Below are 21,538 nucleotides of genomic sequence, written 5' to 3' on the forward strand. Positions count from 1 at the left end.
GACTGATCCGCAAAACTAGAAAAATAATCTTTTAATCGTTGGATGCTAAAAACCATTGGCAACACAGCTGAAATGGCTTCAGAATTCTTGGTTAACTATATGATGAACGAAATCTTCACTTCACTGTATGTGGGTATTTTCAATCTGTAGTGAATCCAAAGCTGTAGTGGGACACATTTAACCCCCAAAAGATGGATAGGAAAGATGATGATGAACAGGAGGAAATGATAAACACAAATCTGCGTAACTCATAGCTATAGTCTACCGTATAGGACAAAACACATTTTTTGTCTGTGATCAATACAGATTTTACAGCTGTATTTCTTACTCAGTGCCTGTCTCCAAAAACAGCAGAAAATGGTCAATAACTCCATGAGAAGCAGCTCACATTTACCTGGAATATACAGACAAAATAGAAAAATATGCTGTGCTGGGGAGGTGGTGGTGGAAGGGTGGGTGGTACTGTTTTTTTGGTAGCTGTCTCTTTTTGGCACTTCACTTTTCACATCAAAAACACACTCCCCATGTACCCTGACCAGCCAAAAAGGAAATTCTGAAACCTGTTCACAACTTAATGGGCACATCTTTGTTCAGTCTTCCGTAGACCAACGATGTTCAACATAGATCAAAATATTGCATGTACATTAACACAGAGACTAGCTTCATAAATAATCCTTAAAACGCTCTTTAAATCTTTAAAAAACGTTATTGATTTTGGCCCTGCTGGTTCCAAAACCTGGCATCAGATATACCTCTCTGAACAGCCTTCAAACTCGGAGTTCTTTTTTTAACGTGTACAAGCTACAATAATCTTTCTTTTCCCTTTTATTTGAGGCTTTGATAGGAACCTGACGCAAATTAAAATACAAAATCACTGGATGTGACAAAAGACCCCGGCAACACCTACTTGTCAATAATAAGAAATTAAAGCATTACTCTACTGAGCGCAGGGCTGACCTAATTTCCTACCATACAATTTAAATTTTCTCCCACCTTCTTTAGTTTCAAGTAGTGTGCAAGGTTATTATAACGGCCTCAGAGCTGTTCCCGCTGTCAGTGCTGGAATAATCAGACTTATTGGAATTGCTTTTTTAGTTTCTTAAAAACAAACATTAAACACTTATAAAAAGTAACAAATTTCTACCTTTCTTGCCAGAGAAACGGCAGTTGCCTAATTAAATGAAGATTTCTTCTGCCACCACTGTTATTTGGTACTGACAATATTCCAAACAGCTACCTTTTTAAAAAATAGCTTTCCACGACTTGCCAGGGAGGAAACTTATGGCTAGGCAGCGATACAGAAAGGGAGCGTTCTCTTGCGATTTGCAGAGGATTAGAGTTTGGCTTCATATATAATCTGGAGCCCATTGATCCACACACACAAAATCATTTCCCTTTAATCTGGGGATCAGACTCTCTTTCTAGAGGAACCTTGGCATTTGCACGCTGAATGTTGAACTTGGCTTGCCTCGCTGGAATACTGGCAGGGTGGGAATGGGAAAATGTATTTAAAAGTTCCTGCTACTGTGGGGAGTGAGTTAGGGGGGTGGGTGTCAATCTAAGCATCAGAAAGCCTATTCTAGTCCCCATTTCTTGTTCCCTGGGATATTTGAACATTTTATTCTGTTTGGCTCAAGCCAGGGCAAAGATGATTGCCCCGGTGACTGTTCCAGCTGTTACTTGTCCTCAGTTCTATTTGCTTTTCGGGGCTTAACTCCTATCCACCCTCAACTATGGCCAAAGCAATTTCACTTCAGGGTCGTGTCCAACCCAAGATCAAACAATGATGACTGAAACCAATTCCACGGTGATCAGGGGTCAGAGACCTTTCATATAACCGTGTTGTTTCACTTGCTGCTCTCGCTTCTCCAAGAGCAACTGTAGCCTCCAAAGAGGGGATATGGCACAGGAAATAAACAATCTAGGCAAAAGAGAAAGGGTGATGGGGGGTGACGAGGAGAGGTGGCAAAGATAAGCAGAGAGACTAAGAAGAGCCTGTTGGACAAGAACGTAGATTTCACTTAAAGACTCTGGTCCGCCACTTAAATCAGATGCATTATTTTTCATGATGTTAAGGCATTTTATAATTAATAATATGCCTCCCTCGCGCAAGTAACCCCTCTCAATTTAAGCTTCAAACTTAACTCCACATTTAACTGAGATAAACAAAGTGTCTTGCCCTTTTCATTGTCATGATCGGATCGGGAATGACAAACTTTGCTTAAAGGCGAGCACAGGCACCTGGAGAAACGCGAGAGAAGGACACCCAGAAATGGACTCCACACTCAATCCCAGAGGGCAAAGGAAAAAAACCCCTCGATCCTCTCTCTATGTCAAATTCTTGACTTCTGAGCTTCAACTGCTTTTTCTCTCTCTCCTGATTTCTGCAAGTGTTGGGGCATGGGACGAACACAGTAGAAAATGCAACGAGGGAAATGTCAGTTGGAATCCTCGGAAGAAATCAGGCAGAAAGTTGACCTTTTGGCACTTGCAGCGCAATGGAAGGTAGAGCAGCGCGCGCCCCTTCCTTCTGCGAGGTCGAGCGACGATTTAGGAACAGCCTGTCTGGCTCACGTCCACACAGACAGCCCGGAAAGGAGCAAAAAGCTCCCGCAGCCCCAGTCCCCGCGTGGGGAACGCGCTGGCCCCTCTGGGTAGGGCGAGAAATCAGCTTTTTCTCTCTGAGCCCGTCCCAAAGCCAGGGGAAGGGGCTCCCAGCGAGCTAGGCGCTGGGAGGAAGCCCCGGGGGCGCACCTGCAGCGGTGCAGCGGGGACCGCGGGGAGGTTCCTCGACGCCCCGCCGCCCGCCCGGTGCCCCGAGGCCAGCTGCTGCGCCTGTCCAAGTTTCGGCCGCCTCGGGTTGCCCCCTGCTCGAGCCACAAGTGCACCGATTGCGGCGATCGGAGGGGGCCGCGATGCACTTACCCTTTGAGCTGTTCCCTCATGGCTGCAAGGGCTGCGCGGTCGGGGGAGGGCGCGAGCGGAGGAGTGAGCTTCCCAGAGCCGCCGGGCTCCCCGAAAGTCAGCGGAGCGCCGTCGCCGCCGCCCAGGCTCGCAGCTGAAAGCACTGCGGAGGAGCCGCGCGGGCGGCGGGCGGCGGGCGCGCTGGGAGGGGGCGCTGCGGGCAGACGGGGCGGGGCTGGGCTGGGCTCCGCCCCCACCTAGCGACCTGGGAAGCCGGACTCCCAGAGACCTGGCAGTCGGGGCTTTCAAAACAGAAAGGAAAAAGAAAAGAAAAAGCAAGCAAGCCCGAGGAGGCGATTTAAGGTAGTCCCAGGAACCTGGAAGCCACACACTGCCCTGCTAGAACCCCCTTAAAACCTCCAGCAAGACTACTTGTTGCCTAAATAAATGACCTAGGTGCAAATGACCTCATCGCAGATAATTAAGTGTGTGGGCTCAGAGTTTTCTTTTTACAGAATGAAAGAGAAAAATCACAAGCATAATTCTCTCCCTCCCACTTTCCCTCAGTTGAAGATTAAAGTGGCAGGGCTGTAAGGACATGAAATTGAGGTTATGCCCATCCTAGGCTAAGCGAGCTTCTTCAGAAGCATTTGTATTTCTATTTGGCATATAGCCGTGGTTCTCAAAGTGCAGTCCTGGGACCAACAGTCTCAGCATCGCCCGGGAACTTAGAATTGAAAATTCTCAGGCCCCAGCCCAGATCTACTGAATGGGAAACTGAGCACGCTGAAGTTTGAGAAGCACCGGTATAGATTTCTCCACATAAAACCCCGCCACCAATGGTGTGGCACGGTTTGGTCTTTGAGTAATCTTTTAGAGAAATCTGAAAGGAAACCATTTCCAACAGAACGTTTTGTTGGAAAAGTTACAGGGCCTGGACAGTTTGAATATTTCTAATCTTAGAGTTTGCAATATGATGATACAGGGTAACTATGCAAAATTATTTCAAGCCTGGACATATTCCAAAAAGAAGAAAGGTTTCATTAGCACAATTTTTCACAACCTTCACATAATATCTTCGATTAGAGTCCAGAGAGTATTTTAAGATAAGCCTCTTTAGTGCTTTCATTGTCCCTCTTTGTCCATTGATTTTGTCGGGCTGATTGTTTTTTCTCTTCTTTCACCCATTTCCTTGTCACTCTCTTTTCTGGTTGATTCATTCCACTTCAATTTACAGTTTAAAACATATCCCCCCTTTTCTTTTTAAATATCCTTTTTTTTTTTGCTCAACATTTTTTCCCCATAGAATGTTCGAGCTGAAAGGACTGTACACATCCGTCTCCCTTCACTGTCTGCTACATGGCAAAAGGGGAAAAAAATAAAGTACACAAACAAAAAGGGAACAGGAGTGCCGAGTGTCTTACTGCCCCGACAAATCAAACACAAATGGAAACGTTAGCACCAAAGACATGTGCGTGTAGGTATGACTGGTATTGCCATTTGAAAGCACATATTCAAAATATAAAAAACTTGTGAGCCAGTGAGCTGTGGAGGCAACTGCTGTTCCACTCAGAGGGGGCACACTAGGATTCGCTTTGGGTGAGTTTGTCCCACAGTCTAACTGTAGATTCTAGGTCTGCGCCTAGCTTTGACTGGGGGCGAAGGGTTAGTGTTCTGTGATGAGGAAGTCATGGCCTTTGTGATTAACTAGTGATGTAATCTCTGTGTCAGGGTAGCAAAGCACTTACATATTCTTTATGTTGATTACAATGAAAAGACGCACACCTCACAGCACGAGCATTTGTAAATATTCGACATCAATCAACTAAAGGTTTGTGACACCTGGGTGGTGAGACGGCATTCTCTTCCTTTGTTCTTTCATTTGTTTTACACTGTTAAATTTCCTGCCCAAGATTCAGGAGTTCTGATATGTTTCTCTAAAGTAGAAATGCTCAAGTCTATTTTCTCAGTGTCCAACTAGAAAACTACTAGGAACAATTCTTTGGGGGAAAAAAAAGAATGGAAAATAAGAAATCACTATTCAGATTTTTTTCCTACATTTGACAGATGGCAATCCTCAAAAATACATCCTTAAGTTCTTTTTTAGACTGGAGTTATAGGCGCTTGATGCCTTGTTCCCAAATCATGATGTTATTTTAGAAATCAAATACTCTAAGTATTATTGAGAAATGACATGGGCAGTGCAGCTACTGTTTCGTTGTCAATTTCAGTTAGATTATGAATTTTGCTTCTCAGGGAAAGGCATTAAAATATAATTTATACATCTTTATTTCATATATAGATTATACAGTGATGCCATGATAATAATACACTAATTGCTTACAGGAGCTCTTCTTCTTCATATTATTATTATTATTATTATTATTACTGTTTCGATGTGAATCACAAACATGAAAGGAGCCTGGGGCTCTGCCGCCAGAAAAAACTGAAGTTGAAATCCTGCCTTCAGAACCTACCATGAGCTATTTGTCCCCAATACCACAGCTAGAATGTGGCAGCGCACAGACTGGATCTGGGCAGTCTGACTTCAAGGCCCATGCTCGTAGCCACTCGGTGCTGCCACAGAGATGTGGTTTCTTTTATTGTGGGGGAAGATGTGTATTTTCTCTTGTGTGCTCATAAGCGATCTCACTGCAGGCCGAGAGCAGAGGAGAGTAAATTTGCTAGAAATAGGCATAAGGAAGGCATGAGATGAGATAAGGTCTAGGAAGGTGACCCAGTAAATTTTTCATCCCCAAAACTGCAGTCTTTGAATCACTTAAACATTGTAGGTACTTCAGAAAAACGAGGCCCTCCCGACCTAAGAGACTGTGCTGGATATTCCCCCATTCTCCCCTCCAGCTCTGTTCTCTGCCCTTCTCCACTCTGCTCCATGCCCAGGAGGTTGGACCTCTAGGTATGGCATCAGACAGATTCTCTTGCCCTTTGGCTTCCTTTGGCTTACAGCCAATGGGAAGCAATGATGAAAGGTCTATAGCAAGAGGTGAAAGGGCAGGAGGAGAGAGATGTTTGGGTATTTATTCCCCAAGCTCCCTCCTGTTGGTCTTAGGCCTGGCCGTGGCTGAGTTGCTTTCCCCACAGCCACAAGTCTTGCTGGGCAGTCATTTCCTACAGCAACAGCATTTTCCAGGTTCCCTAAACCATTCCCTCCCTTTGTTCTTGTTCTTTCCCCTACCCTGCCCAGATTTTTGTAAATAGTATTTTCATTATAGTCTCTTAAAGTACCACTTTTTTTTTTTGAGGAAGATATGCCCTGAGCTAACATCTGCCCTGCCGCCAATCTTCATCTTTTTGCTGAGGAAGAGTGGCCTTAAGCTAACACCTGTGCCCTTCTTCCTTTACTTTATATGCAGGATGCCTGCCACAGCTTGGCTTGGCAAGTGGTGCATAGGTCCATGCCTGGGATCCGAACCAGTGAACCCCAGGCCACCAAGGTGGAGCGCATAAACTTAACCACTGCACCACCAGACCAGCCTCTCAAGTACCACTTTTGAATGAACCATCTTTCTCCCAGGACCCTGATGAAACAGGGACCCAGCCAGTCAAAGCTACCCTCTAGAGCACTAGACTGGATGCTGAGTGGGGACCACTGAAAAGAGGAGAAGGTTAACTCCACATATCGGAGTTAGAAAAGAGACTAGGCTCATTCATTGGATAGTTATTTCTAGAAGCGTCCTCTGTAGGCCAAAAAGGGGCTTCTGGCCTGTTAGGAGTAAAGGCAAATCAACAATTATGAATGGTAATAGCAGGTGTGAAGGAAAAGAGGCCACAGTTTATTCTTTTCAGGAGCTTCAGTGGTCTGCTTGGTCTTTGGGAGAGAATGTCAAGACAGAGATTTGATAGGTTGGCAAATCGAGAAGAACCTAGTGTGACGATCCAGAGTTTCACCTGTGTCCTGAAAGGTATGTGGGAGCTTTTTAAAGATGAAGGAATTTAAGCATGAGTGTGGCTCTGTCAGATTTGTGTTATAGAAAAACCACATGGGCAATGGTGTGGAGCTGGATCAGAAGAGTCCAGAATCAGGAGACCAGATACAAGGTGACTGCATATGACGAGGATCTGACAAACGGTAGCGGCTGAGAGAGTGGAGAAATAATAAAATCAGGTAAAAACGACAGGAGTCTTGACAGGTGGGATGTATAAATGGAAGAGAGGGAAGACCTAGGGCAATGGTCCTTAAGCTTGGCCATTGGTGGAATCACCTGAGGAGCGCTAAAAACGTCAGATGCCTGGGTCTCACCACCCTGAAATTCTGATTGAATTGGCCTTGGGCATTGCGATTTTTAAGGCCCTAATCTAAGGATTCTAATATGCAGCCAGGGTTGAGGATCACTGTTCCAGGTGACTCCCCAGACTGGCTGAGTTCTGTTCGCCGAGGTAAGAGTATCAGGAGGAGGGGGCAGGTTTAGGCAGAAGAGGGTCAAGGAGAGATGGTGAATTCGGTCTTGAACATGGTGAGTTTGAGGTGGCAGTGTGCTGTAAAAGTGAAGGGACCCAAGAGGCAGCTGGACATCTGAGTCTGGAGCCCAGAGGGAAGATGTGTGGACGTGAGCTATTGATTTGAAATGTCAGCATTGGAGAGTCATGGGTTTGGAACAGCCCATCTAGTGGAGGATGTGAAGGGTCAAGGGCAGAGGCCAGGCTGCTCCTATCTTCCACAAACACAACGTCTTCCTTTCTAGGCTGCTTGTGGTTTCAGTGTTAGCCTGATTTTACCAGTATAAAAATGAGGAGCAGAAAGAGAAAGGAAAAGACAGGGAAGTGTGTGCACTGAGCACTTGCCTGGGGATAGCCCTGAGGGACTTCACCACTTTCTAGGGTCCAGCTTCCCTCTAGCTCCAAGAGTCTCCACCTGAATTGCTTTTTATTCCCTAACCACTCAAGTCTAACCAGCATTGTTTTATAAAAATCCATTTGAAATTCAGTTATTGCTTCAATTAAGCATAATACATATTTTATAGTAAAATGTCCACATTTGGGTATCTAGTAAACACATGAGGATTCCATATTTCTCTTTGCATAGTACAAGCATTAGCCATGAACAGTGAATGAGATGTCCAACAAATGCTTACAATGATGGTGAGTCATGGCTAGTTAGGGTAAATACCATGGTGTACTAATTAAAGTATGTATAACGATCCCTTTCGATCAATCTGAAACTGGCATCTTCTGTCTAGAAGAATATCCAGTCAGTTCACATTAACTAAAAAATGAAGAGGCCTCTACATCCAGACACAGAGCACTTCACACCCACACAAAAGCCTCTTTTTTCCAGGCCTTTCCCCTGCAGGAGGCAGAGTAAGCCAGGCTGAGGAAAGTTCTCTGAGCCAGCTGCCATCTAAACCAGAGATTTCACCAAACAACTTCCAGATAAAGTCAAACTTGGCTTCACTCGCACGGAGTTTTAATAAGATTTTTCAAAGCTTCACGGAGCCACCTATATCCAACCAAACATCTAAAAAGATGTCAAGTTGAGCATCTTCACTAAAATAAGCCACATTTCATTAACCTCACAGGTTGCTTCATGGAAAAGACTACCCCATACCTACTAGCCTGTCAGCTATAGCGCTACCCCAAGTATGGCAAGCACACCAACTCCTGCTAAAAAGAAATAACTGCTTAAGGTGGGTCAAGCGGATCTGACTAGGGCATTCCCGGTCCACCTTAACAACAGCTCAGTGCTGTAAACTATTCGTCTGCCTTTCCCAAACGATTGTGCCAAATAACAGGAATTTCAAAAGTAGGCAGAAATTCTGACACTCTGCATAATCTCCCTTCCTCTTTTGCTACAAATAAGGCTTTGTATTCGATTAGACTCACAGCAGGTGAAAACCCCAATTAGTGAATTCATTCTGGGGCCTCTTTCTACCTTTCTCCCACACACCATAGTTAACACAAAAATAAGGGGAAGTCTCAGGCTTTTCTCAAATCACAAGTAAATTAACCCTTTGATCTACCCAATCAAGCCATTTTACCACATGAAGAATTTTCACAAGAAAATGGGAAGATGTTCAAAGATTTGTCCTTCTTGACTTCATAATGGGGGTTACAGAAAATTCTGTTTTGCCAGATTTTATTATTTTCTTCAAATCCATAAATACCCTCAGATTTTCTGATCAATCCAGAAATTACAGTTTTTCTTTCTACCTGAAAACTCACAAAGCCAATATTATCTGAAAATGATTAATGGACAGTCTGCTACAAGAGAGAATTATTTTGAAGTTATGTTCTTATTTTGGTGTATTTGAGGTGAAAGAAAATATTAAATATTAGTTTAAACAGTATGCTTTGGCCTTAGGAAGTGCACAAAGTCTATATTTCATGCTTTGTAAATATTTATTTGTCAAAGGAAATTCATCATTGAACGAGGATAGAGGTTCAGTTTGAACATTCAAAAAAAAAAGCAAGACAGCTCTAGTTCTTAGAGTGATTTACTGACACTTTGTCAATTGCTTCTCTGGAAATAATTCACAACCTAGTTTTATTTATGAGCATATGATTAAAAAAGAGCAGCTTTGTCTTTTTTAATTGTTTTAGTCCTGTCACTTTTCTTGAAACAAGTCGTGGGACTTATTATCCACAAGAAAATACTGAGCATCTATCAAATGGTAACGCGGCTTTTAGAAGTAGTCATCTGTTACTGTCAGAGGTTCATTTCATTTTGAAGCTTTTTAATTAAAATGCAAACTTCTACATACATGCCTGCCTAAATTACCCCTTTCTGAAGTAGTCGAATTTCATTAAAAAAACGTTAAATGCTAATGTAACCATTTTTAATACTTATGACTTGGTTCTTGAGATTTGGAAAAAAGTAAACAAAGGCATTACCAGTCAATTAAGCGAACAAGGAAGTCATCCTAAATTGAAACAGATAAGGAAAATTTAATATTCAAATGCTACTGAATGAAGACACCAGGCTTTTTTGTTCCCTTTGAGATGAATATCTACCAGAATCAAAAGCAGCTTCTTAATCTTCAGCGAGCATAGCTGTACATTCTAGCAAAGGCATTAAGGCAACAAGGCAGAGCTCCAGACCAATTCTGCCCCTTAGAGGCAGTCACTTAACCCATCTGGAGCTCTGTCGACTCATCTGTAAAACTCAGATACTACTGCACAGGGCCATCGTGTGGGTCAAATGACATAATGACTATGAAAGCGATTTGAAAGCTGGGGAATGCTATGCTAATGCAAAGTAGTCTGTTGGGCAGGTATAAGTCCTTACAAGAAAACCCAAGACATCCAGGAATGCCGTTAGGAATATGGCATGAAAGAAATCCAGCATAGTCACTTTACCTTTTCATTTTTAGACTGTTGTGTGAAGGAAAACGAGAGCTCTAAGAGTTTAAGTCTTTCCTCTTTAGTAATTTGCAAAAGGAACCTTTCCTCCTTTCGTTATTTTACATTTAAGAAGGAAGCAAGTGACTAAAATAAGTTTTTTTTTTTTTTGCAAGATAAATCACTAACCACAAGCTTGAGAGAGGAGTAAAATTCACACCATTACTGCCATTCTTCGGGGCCTAGGTTAAACTATAAAGACTATTCACATATGTTAAAAGGTGTATTCACATTCATATTGTCAGAGAGCAGAACCTCTGAGTAGTGAGAGACAAGTGAATATTGGCTTTGTGGGGGACAGTGGGAGAGAAAGATCCCCTACACCCTGATGGAGAGGTCCTCTTGGTGGCAGGCCTTGAACAGCCAGGATGTGGTAGGAATTCCCCACAAAGACAGGAATCCCCAAAAGGGGAAATGGAGGTAAAAACCAATTTAACCAATTAATGATTTACTAACGGCTGAATCTTGTGCTCCAGCTCTGGTTTATTTTTGTCAAGGCAATTTTTTTGAAGATAAAAGGAAAATATGAATGCAAGGAATTTTGATGAATCCACAAATTTCCAGGAAATTTTTTTCATGTGTTGCATCTAGACTAAGTTTCTCTATTAAATATTTCCCCATATTTAGTTTCTTTACATGACTGCAATCACGGAGTATTTACAGAGCACTTATATACGTCTTTGCTTATCAGTCAATCTCATCCCATTTTTCTTTACTACTAGTAAAACCTAGGAAGTGTTTGGAGGATGGATGGGGAAACATTTAAAAATTTCAACATTGTAATCAGGTTCCTCTACTAGGGGGACTCAAATATGGCCTTGACCTTAAGGAGCCTACAATCTGGGGGGTGGGGAAGACTCATACAGATGAAACACAATATTAGATGGATTATAAGGACAGAAGTAGAGATAAAAAAAAAAAGAAGCAAAAAGGCAAAGGTGGTTAGTTTGACCTCTTGGGATTAGTGAGCACACATTTCTGTTAGTGTATGAAGAGCGGAAGCAAGTTTCTTAAATTGACTCTGTGAGCTCATCTCTCATATTAATAATTTACTAAGGCACAGATTTTTTAATGTTAACATACTGCTGTGTTATGAAATCAGATTATGCTTTCCTGGAATTCAAAAAAGTATTGGGTCAATATTGGGTTTTGTTATCTCTGGAAGGCAGAGATATGCAGAAAATACTACCATCCCCATTAGAATATCAAATCAGCTTCTTGAGTTAATATCAAGACTCTAGTGTGGGAACCTAGGGCCTCACAAACTGGAGAGAGTTCATGAGTCTGAAGTTCTGGCCACACGAGATCCTGCGGGGCCTGAGAATATGTTTCAGGTTTCAGGGAGTGTCTTCTCTGCCAGCTGTTTGTTTGGGTGGCTGTTTGAGAGTATACTCAGAATCACTCAGCCTTTTCATTTTATTCCAAATGGCATGGTGATATTGTCACGTTGCAGAAGGAAAAACATTGCAGCTAAAAGTATTGTCAAGGGGAGTAACAAGTAGCTCGCATTACTATACACAACTGCATGTTGCCTGTCTGAGCAACACACTTCAAAACACAAACTGAGAAACAACCCTTGTGCTCTCTCTCACCCTCCAGTGGGACCTAATTGGAAGTCCTTGCTAGTGTGCCCAGGTCTAGGCCAACAAATTGGCACGTGTGTGCCTGACAGAATGGTGCCATCTTAGGGCTGAATGACTCCCATTCTATTTAATACCTATGAATTCATCCTATTAAATGCTTGGGGAAATGTATCTGAATAAGTGTTGTGAAGACTGATAATGATTACGCTTATTAAAGAAGAAAAAAGGGATTCTTATATGACTGTAGGGGTATTTTAGACAGTCCATGGTTGCGGGGATATTAGACAGATTAAGAGTGAAAATAATAACAGCTTTAAGAATAAAATTCTTCTCAAAAGAGTGGCCAGCTAGAAGAGTAACCAGAAAGGAAGTCATAATCTTTCTTTCTTCAGTATTTAATCACAGCAGCATTCATTAAATTCTCAGTAGTAATAAGTAGTTAATTAACTGTATTTTTCGTTGGTATTTTTACACCTTAAAATCACTAGACTATGGATACTATATTTCTACCATTGGCTGTGAAGCTACAAACCAACTGCCTAGCCCCACAATATTACTCATAAAGCAAGAATTATCATAGCACATCTCATTTTATCTGTACCTGAATTCAGAGTCCTCTCAGTCCACAAAAGGACCTGCCAATACTTTTCTCCAATACTTTGTGGCAAAATGGCCATAAATTCAGGCCCCCTCCCGGGTATCCAGCTCTGCAATGTGCCTTTGTATCTCCTCCTGTCAGAAGGTGGAGTCTCTCCCCACCCCTTGTGCCTGGGATGACCCTATGACATGACTTGCTTTGGCCAATAGACAACATTGAATGTGACACAGGCAGAAACTTGATGAGTCTCCATATGAAGAAGCCTGGGCTAGCTTGTTGGATGACAAGACACACGACCTGGTTGCATCTGTTCATAAATGACAGCCTGCCAACCATCAGACATGAGCGTCCGGCCGTGATAGCTCATCCAGCTGCTAATTGACCACAGATGCATAGGCAGGCCCAGCAAAGAATAGTAGCTGGTCCAAACCACCAAAACGGCCCAGTCCATCCATCAAATAGTGAGCTAAATAAGTAGTTGTTGTGCTAAGGGATCTACAAATCAGGGCTCATAGGCCAAGTCTGGCCTATGGCCTGTTTTTCTATAGCCTCCCACCTAACTATGAGACGTGGGAAAAAAAATGCAACAGAGACCATATACGGTGTGCAAAGACAAAAATGTTTGCTATATGGCCCTTTATAGAAATGTTTGCTGACCCCTGTGTTAAGTCATTAAGTTTTGGGTTGGTTTGCTATAAGGCAAAAGATGGCTGATACACATCTAATCCTAAGAAAGAATATTAGAAACTAGGACTTTCTCCCAGAACTCCGTTGACACTTGCTCAATTTATCCTTGGTACTTGTTGTCTAGTTGCTTGTTAACTAACACCTGAAATGAATACAATAAACAAATCCACACATGACCCGTGAAGTTATTTTTATAGTGTGCTTCTCAAGAAGATTTCTAAGGCTAGGTAGAAAAACAAGTATATAATTTTTAGCAGCTTTATTCATAATATCTCCCAACTGGAAACAACCCAAATGTCCACCAACAGGTGATCAGATAAACAAAATGTGGTATATCCATACAATAGAAAGTACTCCACAATTAAAAGGAATGAACTACTCATTTTCAAACTCCTGGTATTCAAAATCGTTATGCTGAGTGTGAGAAACCAGACACAGAAAAATACTGTATAATTCCATTTATATAAAATTCTAGGAAATGCAGACTAATCTACAGTGACAGAAAGCAGATCAGTGGTTGCCTGGGGCCAGGGGTAAAGGAAAGAATGGCCTGCAAAGGAGCCTGAGGGGGCTTTTGGGGGAAGAGACTGTTTCTTACTTTGATTGTAGCAACGGTTTCATGGGTACAGATCCGCCAAAAATCAGTGAGCTGTACAATTGAAATGGATGCAGTTTATTGTGTGTAAATTATCCTTTAATAAAGTCGATTCTAGACCATTTTTTTAAAAAGCATTTGCCCTAAAATCAAATTTAACATTCAAAACTGTACACAATTGGACAGAAAATGAGGTGCCTTACACAGGATGTTTATATAAATACAGGACAGATTCAGGTCATGCTGTCAGTCCCTTCTGATTAATTCTGAAAATATCAAAACATTAGATTCAGAAGCGCCCTTAAAGGTTAATGAATTACATCCTTTCATCCAATACAGAAATTGCCTTTAGGGGTGAGACAGTCATTTGAGCCTTGAAGATCTACCGTACAGGGAGCTTACTGCTTTCTAAGGGGGTAGATTCTGGTTTTTGGTAGCTCAGTTACAAAATTTTCTTCAATATTGAGTTAAAATTTATCTTCCTGTAACTTCCACATCTGTAGTTGAATCTGTTCTCGGGCAAAACAGGAAAAAAACAAAACAAGGGAAAATAAACAAAAAACAAAACCCCCCACCAAAATGCAATAAAACACATCTCTTCTAACCTTCTAAATGTTTGAGGCTCCCTATTACATTCTCCTTAATACCACTTCTCTCTAAGCTAAATCTAAATACATGCATTTATTTCTATTTTTTTCTTATATAACATGGCCTATAGACCCTTGGCTATTCTGGTGACACTTTGAGAAATAAGATCCATTTAAAATGTGAGATCCAGAACTGAGTAAGTGAGATGTTTACATCCCCTTCTTTGCCCCTATTAATGCCATTTACAACTGTTGTAGCATTTCAGTTGTGTAGATGCCATATCACACTTTTTGTTCATACTGAACTTGTGGATTACTAAAAACTCAAGGGTTTTTTAACATAATCTGATATTAATTAAGGTCTCTTCCCTCCCATGTTTTTAAACTGATTACTTGAGTCCAAATGTGAGATTTACATCTTATTTAAATATGCTTTCAAATGTCATCTTGTCACAAGAACAGATATTTCTGATTTAAATCTATTTGAATTTTGATATATGTCTCATATAAATATTAATGACTTTTGTCGATTTCAAATTTATTAATAAGTATAGCTGTATCTACAATCATTCTATCAATTGAGTACCTAGTGGAGATTTGGTTCTATTAGGTAGTAAAGAGACCAAAATGGATCAAAGTGGTCCTTATCTTCTTGGCATTCATAGACTAGTGCAGAAGACATATGTATAAGCAGATAATCACAATTTAGTTAGATAAGTGCTAATGGAAAGCTGTGCTCACTGAGCACAGCCAAAGCAGGGTTCACAGAGGTAGTGATGCATGGGTAAAATTGGCCAGCTGAGGGCCAAGGTGAGGGTAGGAGTTGACTGAAGAAGAAATAGCTGTGTGCAAAGGCTTATCTTAAATACAGGGCCAAGGACAGAGATCCTATTAATATTAACCCTGATCTATCAATTGACATTCTTTGGATGTCTTTGTTTATCAGCTGCAAATTCACCCTATTACCTAGCCCACCGTTCTTTACCTTGTTTCCAAGATCGTCAAAAGAGAACTTGAAAAACGTCGTGTAAAATCATAAGATACACTGTAACAGGCTCTAACCAGCGAACAGCCAGCATAAAAATAGAAAAGAGGTGAATTCGGCATGACAAATTTTGAGGATATCATGCTGACTCCCAGACGCCTGTTTTCCTAACTACTCATTAATAGTCACTTCAACGTCACTTTCGAGGATTTTAGTGCTTCTCAACATCAAGCTTATTGGTTTATAATTTTTAAAATTAATCTTCTCTTTATTTTTTAAATGTCAAAATAATGCGTTCTTATTTCCTTTTATGACATCCCCAATCTCCTTCCCATGTTTTCTCCAAAACTACCACCAGTAGCTCTTTTCATGGGGAAAGGAATATGGTTTTAACTGCTGTTAGTTGAAAAGAACACACTCCTGTTGGGGAGAAAGAGGGGCTATGCACCCAAATAGAGGTTGGCCATTAGAATCACATGGCAGCACTTCTAACAAATTAGATCTGGCCTTTGAATTTATTTTATTTATATTACAACAAAAACATGATGAGTTGAGATTGTCTCTAAGATAGTCAAGGGAAGAATCCTGTTCCCATTAAACTTGAATGAAATTTTGGTTGGATTTATGTCATTTTAAAAGCCAGGGCACTTTCCTAAAAAGCAAGTGATTTGCACGTTTCAGACTGTACTAAGTTGTTCCTTACTTATCTGTGGCCCTCTAATGAATTTATGACCTCCAGTAAAGAAGTGGTTCTCTATTTTGGCCTTGTAAGTCATGGCAATGGCAGTGGAGGGGTTAAGAAGGTTACAAGAGATTTGTTTCATTGCTTTTTGGTGGCTGTTTATTGTTTGGGGAGTAAATAAGAGAACATACCTAGCATCCTTTAGTCATAGAGCAAAAATAATGTTTATTTACTTTTCTGAAATTGCACCCTAAATCTATGCAAATCTCCAATTTGCATCCCCCACAAGCCTCCAATATTTTGGCAGATTTTAACTAGAGCTAAATAATTGGCATATATTTATATTCAATTGTAATTAAATGTAAAGACATGTATGCAAAACATAGACTTTGCTCAAAGATCTCTTTGTAGATGAAATGTGATTATAGAACTTGACAGAGATCATTCACTAGGGGAAAGAGTGGCCGACCCGCTTCTCCTTGCCTCTACTTTTCTACCTTTTGGTGATGTTGGTTATATTTCGAGATTCTGAATGCTATAAATGAACACTTTACTGCAGAAGCATCTTTACCCATGGCAAAAACAAATGTTGAACCTGAGACTAATAAAGTCGTTTATGAGTTTCAATGAAGAGTAAATGCAAACGGTGAAAAAAAATGTCATTATTTATCAGCAGTAAATCCAGTATTTTCCGGTAAAACAGTTTTCACAGAAGCTCTACTTGTGTTAGCTTTTCCTAAACTTTGCAGCAAAGTGTCAGTTCTTTCTAATATATAATCAAGGGAATTTTGTGTCAGGAAGAAAACTTCTCATCTTTGTAAAGGACGGTTAGAGGAGAGGTAGGGAAAACAAGAAAGACGGTGCATGAGGATTGAGTGGGAAGGTATGAGCTGAATGCATTTCAACTACTATTTTAAAAAGACATCTGAAAAAAGGTGTTTTTTAAATCAAGTGGAGTGTGGTTTCCAAATTTAGAATATTTCCAAGTTTAATAATAATATGCATTATTCTGAAAGTGAAGTCAGATACACATAATATCCCTAAATAATTTTGAATAAAAATCACCCACTGGCTTTTCTTCTTAAATTTCATAACTTTCTGCACACATCTATCAACTTATGTTTTTTAACTTTTATAACTAAAAGAAACTCCAACAGGGGCCGACCCCATGGCCTAGTGGTTAAGTTTGGCATGCTCCACTTCAGTGGCCCGGGTTCGGTTCCCGGGCATGGACTTACACCACTCATCAGTGGCCATGTTGTGGCAGCAACCCACATACAAAACAGAGGAAGATTGGCATAGATGTTAGCTCAGGGCAAATCTTCCTCAGCAAAAAAAAAAAAAAAAAGACAAAAAAGACAAAAAAAGAAACTCCAACAAACTTTAATAACAATGAATTTAATCAAATTTAGATGAAACTTCTTAGTGAAATAGCCTATAAAGTTTGATTAGGTTGTGTGTAAAATTGTACTTTTTATGTTAAAATTAACAAAAGCAGAACAATTGAGAATCAGCAAAAAAAAAAAAAAATCCTTTGAAGGAAAGAAAATGGTTATGTTTTCCCAGATGGAGTTTATATTTGTATGTATCTTTTCAACCTGGCAAATTGAAATCTAGGATACAAATTCAGACATTGTAGTGTCTGAATGGTGAGGGAAACCCAAAATGTGGCCAACTTTACTTGCCCCACTGAATTAAATTATGAGCTTTTAAAAATTGTATTTTAAGGCCAGGAGATTTCTCTTTTCTGAGGTTAGCTCTCTGAAGCCAGTGCTACCAACTTGTTAAAAGAGTAATTATAGAAGTTTTGTATTGTCATAAAAACTCACACTTAATTTGGTCCTCATAACTGCTCTGGCCTGGTCTACTTTTCACCTTAGTCCCCATTTATTCTCTGATATGAGAGTGATGTTAAGAACCATGAAGGCTATGTAGAGAATGATAAAACATGTGGACTGATTTTTGCAAAGAGCTTACCTATAGAGAGAAAAAAGAAAATGAATATATCAAGCAGATAAAGAAAATATCATTTTTGACCACACCTAGGAATGGTAGAGTTGTCAACAGACTCATAACACCTCCTCCCCAACACAATGGCTAGCCATGAAATGAACACACTCGCTTATTTTATTGACAGTTCCCAGCAAGGGTCTGTATTTGAAGAAAGAATAGAGAGGAAGAAGAAAAGTCAAGGAAGACAAAGAATCCTTGGTGATAGGATCTTGAGAAAGAAAAAAAGACCCAACTAAAGAGGCTCTGTGGAGCTCAGGAGTCTGGAATCCCAGCCTAGAAATTGAGTATATGTTCAGCCATGGAGAATTATATTGTCACTTTGGTTATCATTCCTTTTCTATCACTGCCATGGTGAATTGTCAGAAAGGCAATGCAAACTTCTTCAAGTATTGCAATAAAAAACTTTCTTATGACTAAGTTCTGTTCTTCCCACTCCAACTCTTCTGCAAGATAATGCTAATGCCTCCCCCAGATATATATAAATATATATATTCCTCTTTTTTATCACTCTGCTCCTGTCCCTCTTACACCTTGCTTTGGAACTGACTGGTGCTTTGCATGTCCAGTCATTTATCATACATTGTGCAGACCCGAGGTTTTAGATATGAAACCATTCAGTCTGTCAATCTACAGAGGAAGCACCCTGGATGTCTTTAAAATGCTATTCTGAAGCATTTAAAGAGGGCCATCTGCAATAAGAACGATCATTAGATGATGATAAACAGTATTGGGTCACAGATGGAGAAAGTAATAGTATTTGAGAGCCATTTTCATGTTAATGTTATAGATTACATATTAAAGAAATGTGCCAGTAATGAAGCACAAAACAAAGAGGGCCGTTGGAGAAGAACAGTTATGCTATTGAAAGCAATGATATGATAAGCAGAATGGCCCCAAGCCATCTGCTTTTAAAGCTCACCATATTTAGGCTGTGAGGATCATTCCATCGTCCACAGAGGTGCTATGCTGAGATAACAAGGAAGTGGGCGAAGCTAATATGAATTGAACTGTTGTCAATTTTTAAAACTTTATTATAAATTGGTTTTTTCCCCCACAAACAAACCTAATGCTCCCAGAGCATACCAGTGGGATGATATAAACATTTCCTCTAGAGTGGGTCCTTTTTCCTTGGTCTATATAGGGCACTGGTCTTTACTTACCCACCCCCCAAAATCCCTCCCATTTTAAAGCTTTTTTCACACTAAAGACAGTTATGCCAACTTGAGACATTTACTATTGGTGTAAAAAGCAGCAAATTCTTAAAAACATAGATGTCTGTGAGTGAAGGGACAAAAATTTCAGCTGGTTCTTTCGACCTTAGAAGCATATCTCTGTAAGAGATATATAGGGATATATATATATATAAACTCATAATAAACATATGACATAATAAATGAACATAGTTATATAAACACAAAATAATCTAACAAAGAAAATATTGAAAATATCTCAATTGCTACCTTTCTAATAATTACCATATGCACTACAGAATACATGACTAATTGAAGGGAGTTAACTTTCACTATTTTTTTATGTTTCTTAGTGTTAACCTATGCATCTCAAACTTGAAAGAGATCAGAAAAGAAGCGTAAACTACGGGGCTCGCAGTCTTAAAATGAGGCTGTTAGGTATTGATTTTCATTAATGCTCTCCTCTAAAATGGCTTCAGTCTTTTGTGCTTCCCAAATTAAAGCTCCATCCTTAGGTTTTGCAATTTGGATCTTGTAAGGAGATAAAGAGGGAAGAAAAAAAGTTTATGATTCAGGGGTGTCATAAACTCCAGCTGGCATAACATGAGCCTAGTTATGTCAAAATAAATAAATGATCAAAAATAATCTTATTAAAAACCAAAATCATATTGGGACTTTGGAAAATAAATATAGGTAAAACAAGTGAAATGAAAATAGGAAGGATATTAAAATTCAGAACCTGATTGATTATGTATTAGCCAGATCAAAGCCTCTGGGTGATAATGAGGCACGGAACCGGGCCTACCACCTGTCCTGTTGAACTAACAGCTGGACCCGCCAAGAACAGCTGGACAAGAACACTCATGTAAAATTAGCCTTTAGAAGCATAAGCTAAGTTTTTTCACCTGCTTCCCACTTCTGCATCTTTATCACTCATGCCAGAAGTAAAAAGCTTTTTATATTTTGATGCTGTTTTTGCCTGAGGGAAAACACAGCTTTGAACACCAATATTCCCAATGGCTTGCTACCAAGTAACCGAGGTTGTCTTCCAGACCTGATAAGCTAAGATGTCAGATGCACTTGGGTTTTCCTGTCACTGACTCATCTCATGCTCTTACATTTAAGCCACTGCAAATGCTCTCAAAAGAAGCATAAATTCTGAACAAAAACCAAACTATTAAGAGTCATTTACTCCTATACTCCTACTCATGTATCATCATTTCATTGGAACCTATTTAAAATGACAATAGATAGGCACACCTGGAAAGTTTATCAAATAATTTCGATTCAAGATGATAGGTTAAAAAATGAGGCACGTGACAATCTTCATTTGGTGCTCTAAATTGTTGTAAAGTCAGCAATCTGTTGTGAGAGTTATCATGGAACAGGTGAATAGGTAAAGCAAAATTCATGCACTGTCTTGCTGTTCAAAGTGTGGTCCACAGACCAGCAGCAGCAGTGGCAGCAGCGGCGGCAGCATCATCTGGGAGATGGTTAGGAATGCAGACTCTCAGGTCTCGCGGTAGACTTAGTGAGTCGGAGTCTGGATTTTAACAAGATTCTCAGGTGCACGTCAACATTTGAGATGCAATGTTTCTCTGTGTTTAATCAGAACCTTTCTTTCTTCTTCAATTTTAATTGGAATGCTTTTATTTGAATATTACATTTTAGCACAAGCCAGAGCCTAGGAAGCGTGGGTATTACAACTAATACTTATGGTATGTCTTCTATCTGTAAGTGTAGCCCACACAGATTGCACTTAACAAGGAGGTTCGGTATAAGAGCATTACAGAAGGTATCATGATATTAGGACATCTGGACATCTGTAAAATGGTTCAGCTTTTTTATCATCAGACTCTAATCTGAAAGTTTCTCTGTCTGCCAGAATGAACTGAAAATAGAATCCTTCTAACTTCCATAATGCAAGGTAGAACAGGAAGTAGGGAAGAAGGGAAAGAGAGAGAGAGAGAGAGAAAACATCCTAGGTGGCAAGTAACTGGCAGCAGGCACTTTGTGTAACATATTGGATGCAGCATGTCTTAGCAAGTTGATGAGGAATCCTTATTTCAAATCCACGCTTGGAGCAACTGCAGACAGAGAGACCAAGAATTCTCGTCAATGAGTATTAAAAGCTCTGATAGAAGAAAGCAACCTTTGAGGTTCAAGATTAGAATAAAGCACAATGAAGAGGATCAATAAAAACAGGATGGTGGGCAAAAAGTGTAATCTACAGCAAGATCGGGATAAAATCTCTTTTTCTGATTTGTCCAGTTCCTTCTAAGGAGGAATTGAAGGTTAATATCAAAATGCCTTGGTATGTATTTAGGCATATAGGCATTTATTTATTTATGTGTTTCT

The 21,538-nt window shown here is 40.2% G+C and overlaps 1 protein-coding gene across 16 annotated transcripts in view; it reads right to left on the reverse strand.

Annotated features, from left to right (window-relative positions):
- DMD (dystrophin) overlaps window positions 1–21,538 on the reverse strand; it is a 2,264,041-nt gene that overhangs the window by 135,416 nt on the left and 2,107,087 nt on the right. The window contains exon 1 of one of the 16 annotated variants that reach the window (XM_070604317.1): window positions 2,926–3,325. The exons of 12 other annotated variants lie outside the window; for them this stretch is intronic. In XM_070604317.1, coding sequence (XP_070460418.1) covers window positions 2,926–2,945 — 20 coding nt within the window. In that variant the 5' untranslated portion in view covers window positions 2,946–3,325. Of the gene's footprint in view, window positions 1–2,925; window positions 3,326–21,538 lie in introns of those variants that run through there. 3 more of the 16 variants (XM_070604315.1, XM_070604319.1, XM_070604316.1) reach the window with 3 other exon arrangements.

The sequence above is a fragment of the Equus przewalskii genome, chromosome X (assembly GCF_037783145.1).
Source record: "Equus przewalskii isolate Varuska chromosome X, EquPr2, whole genome shotgun sequence".
In the NCBI taxonomy this organism is placed as follows: Eukaryota; Metazoa; Chordata; class Mammalia; order Perissodactyla; family Equidae; genus Equus; species Equus przewalskii.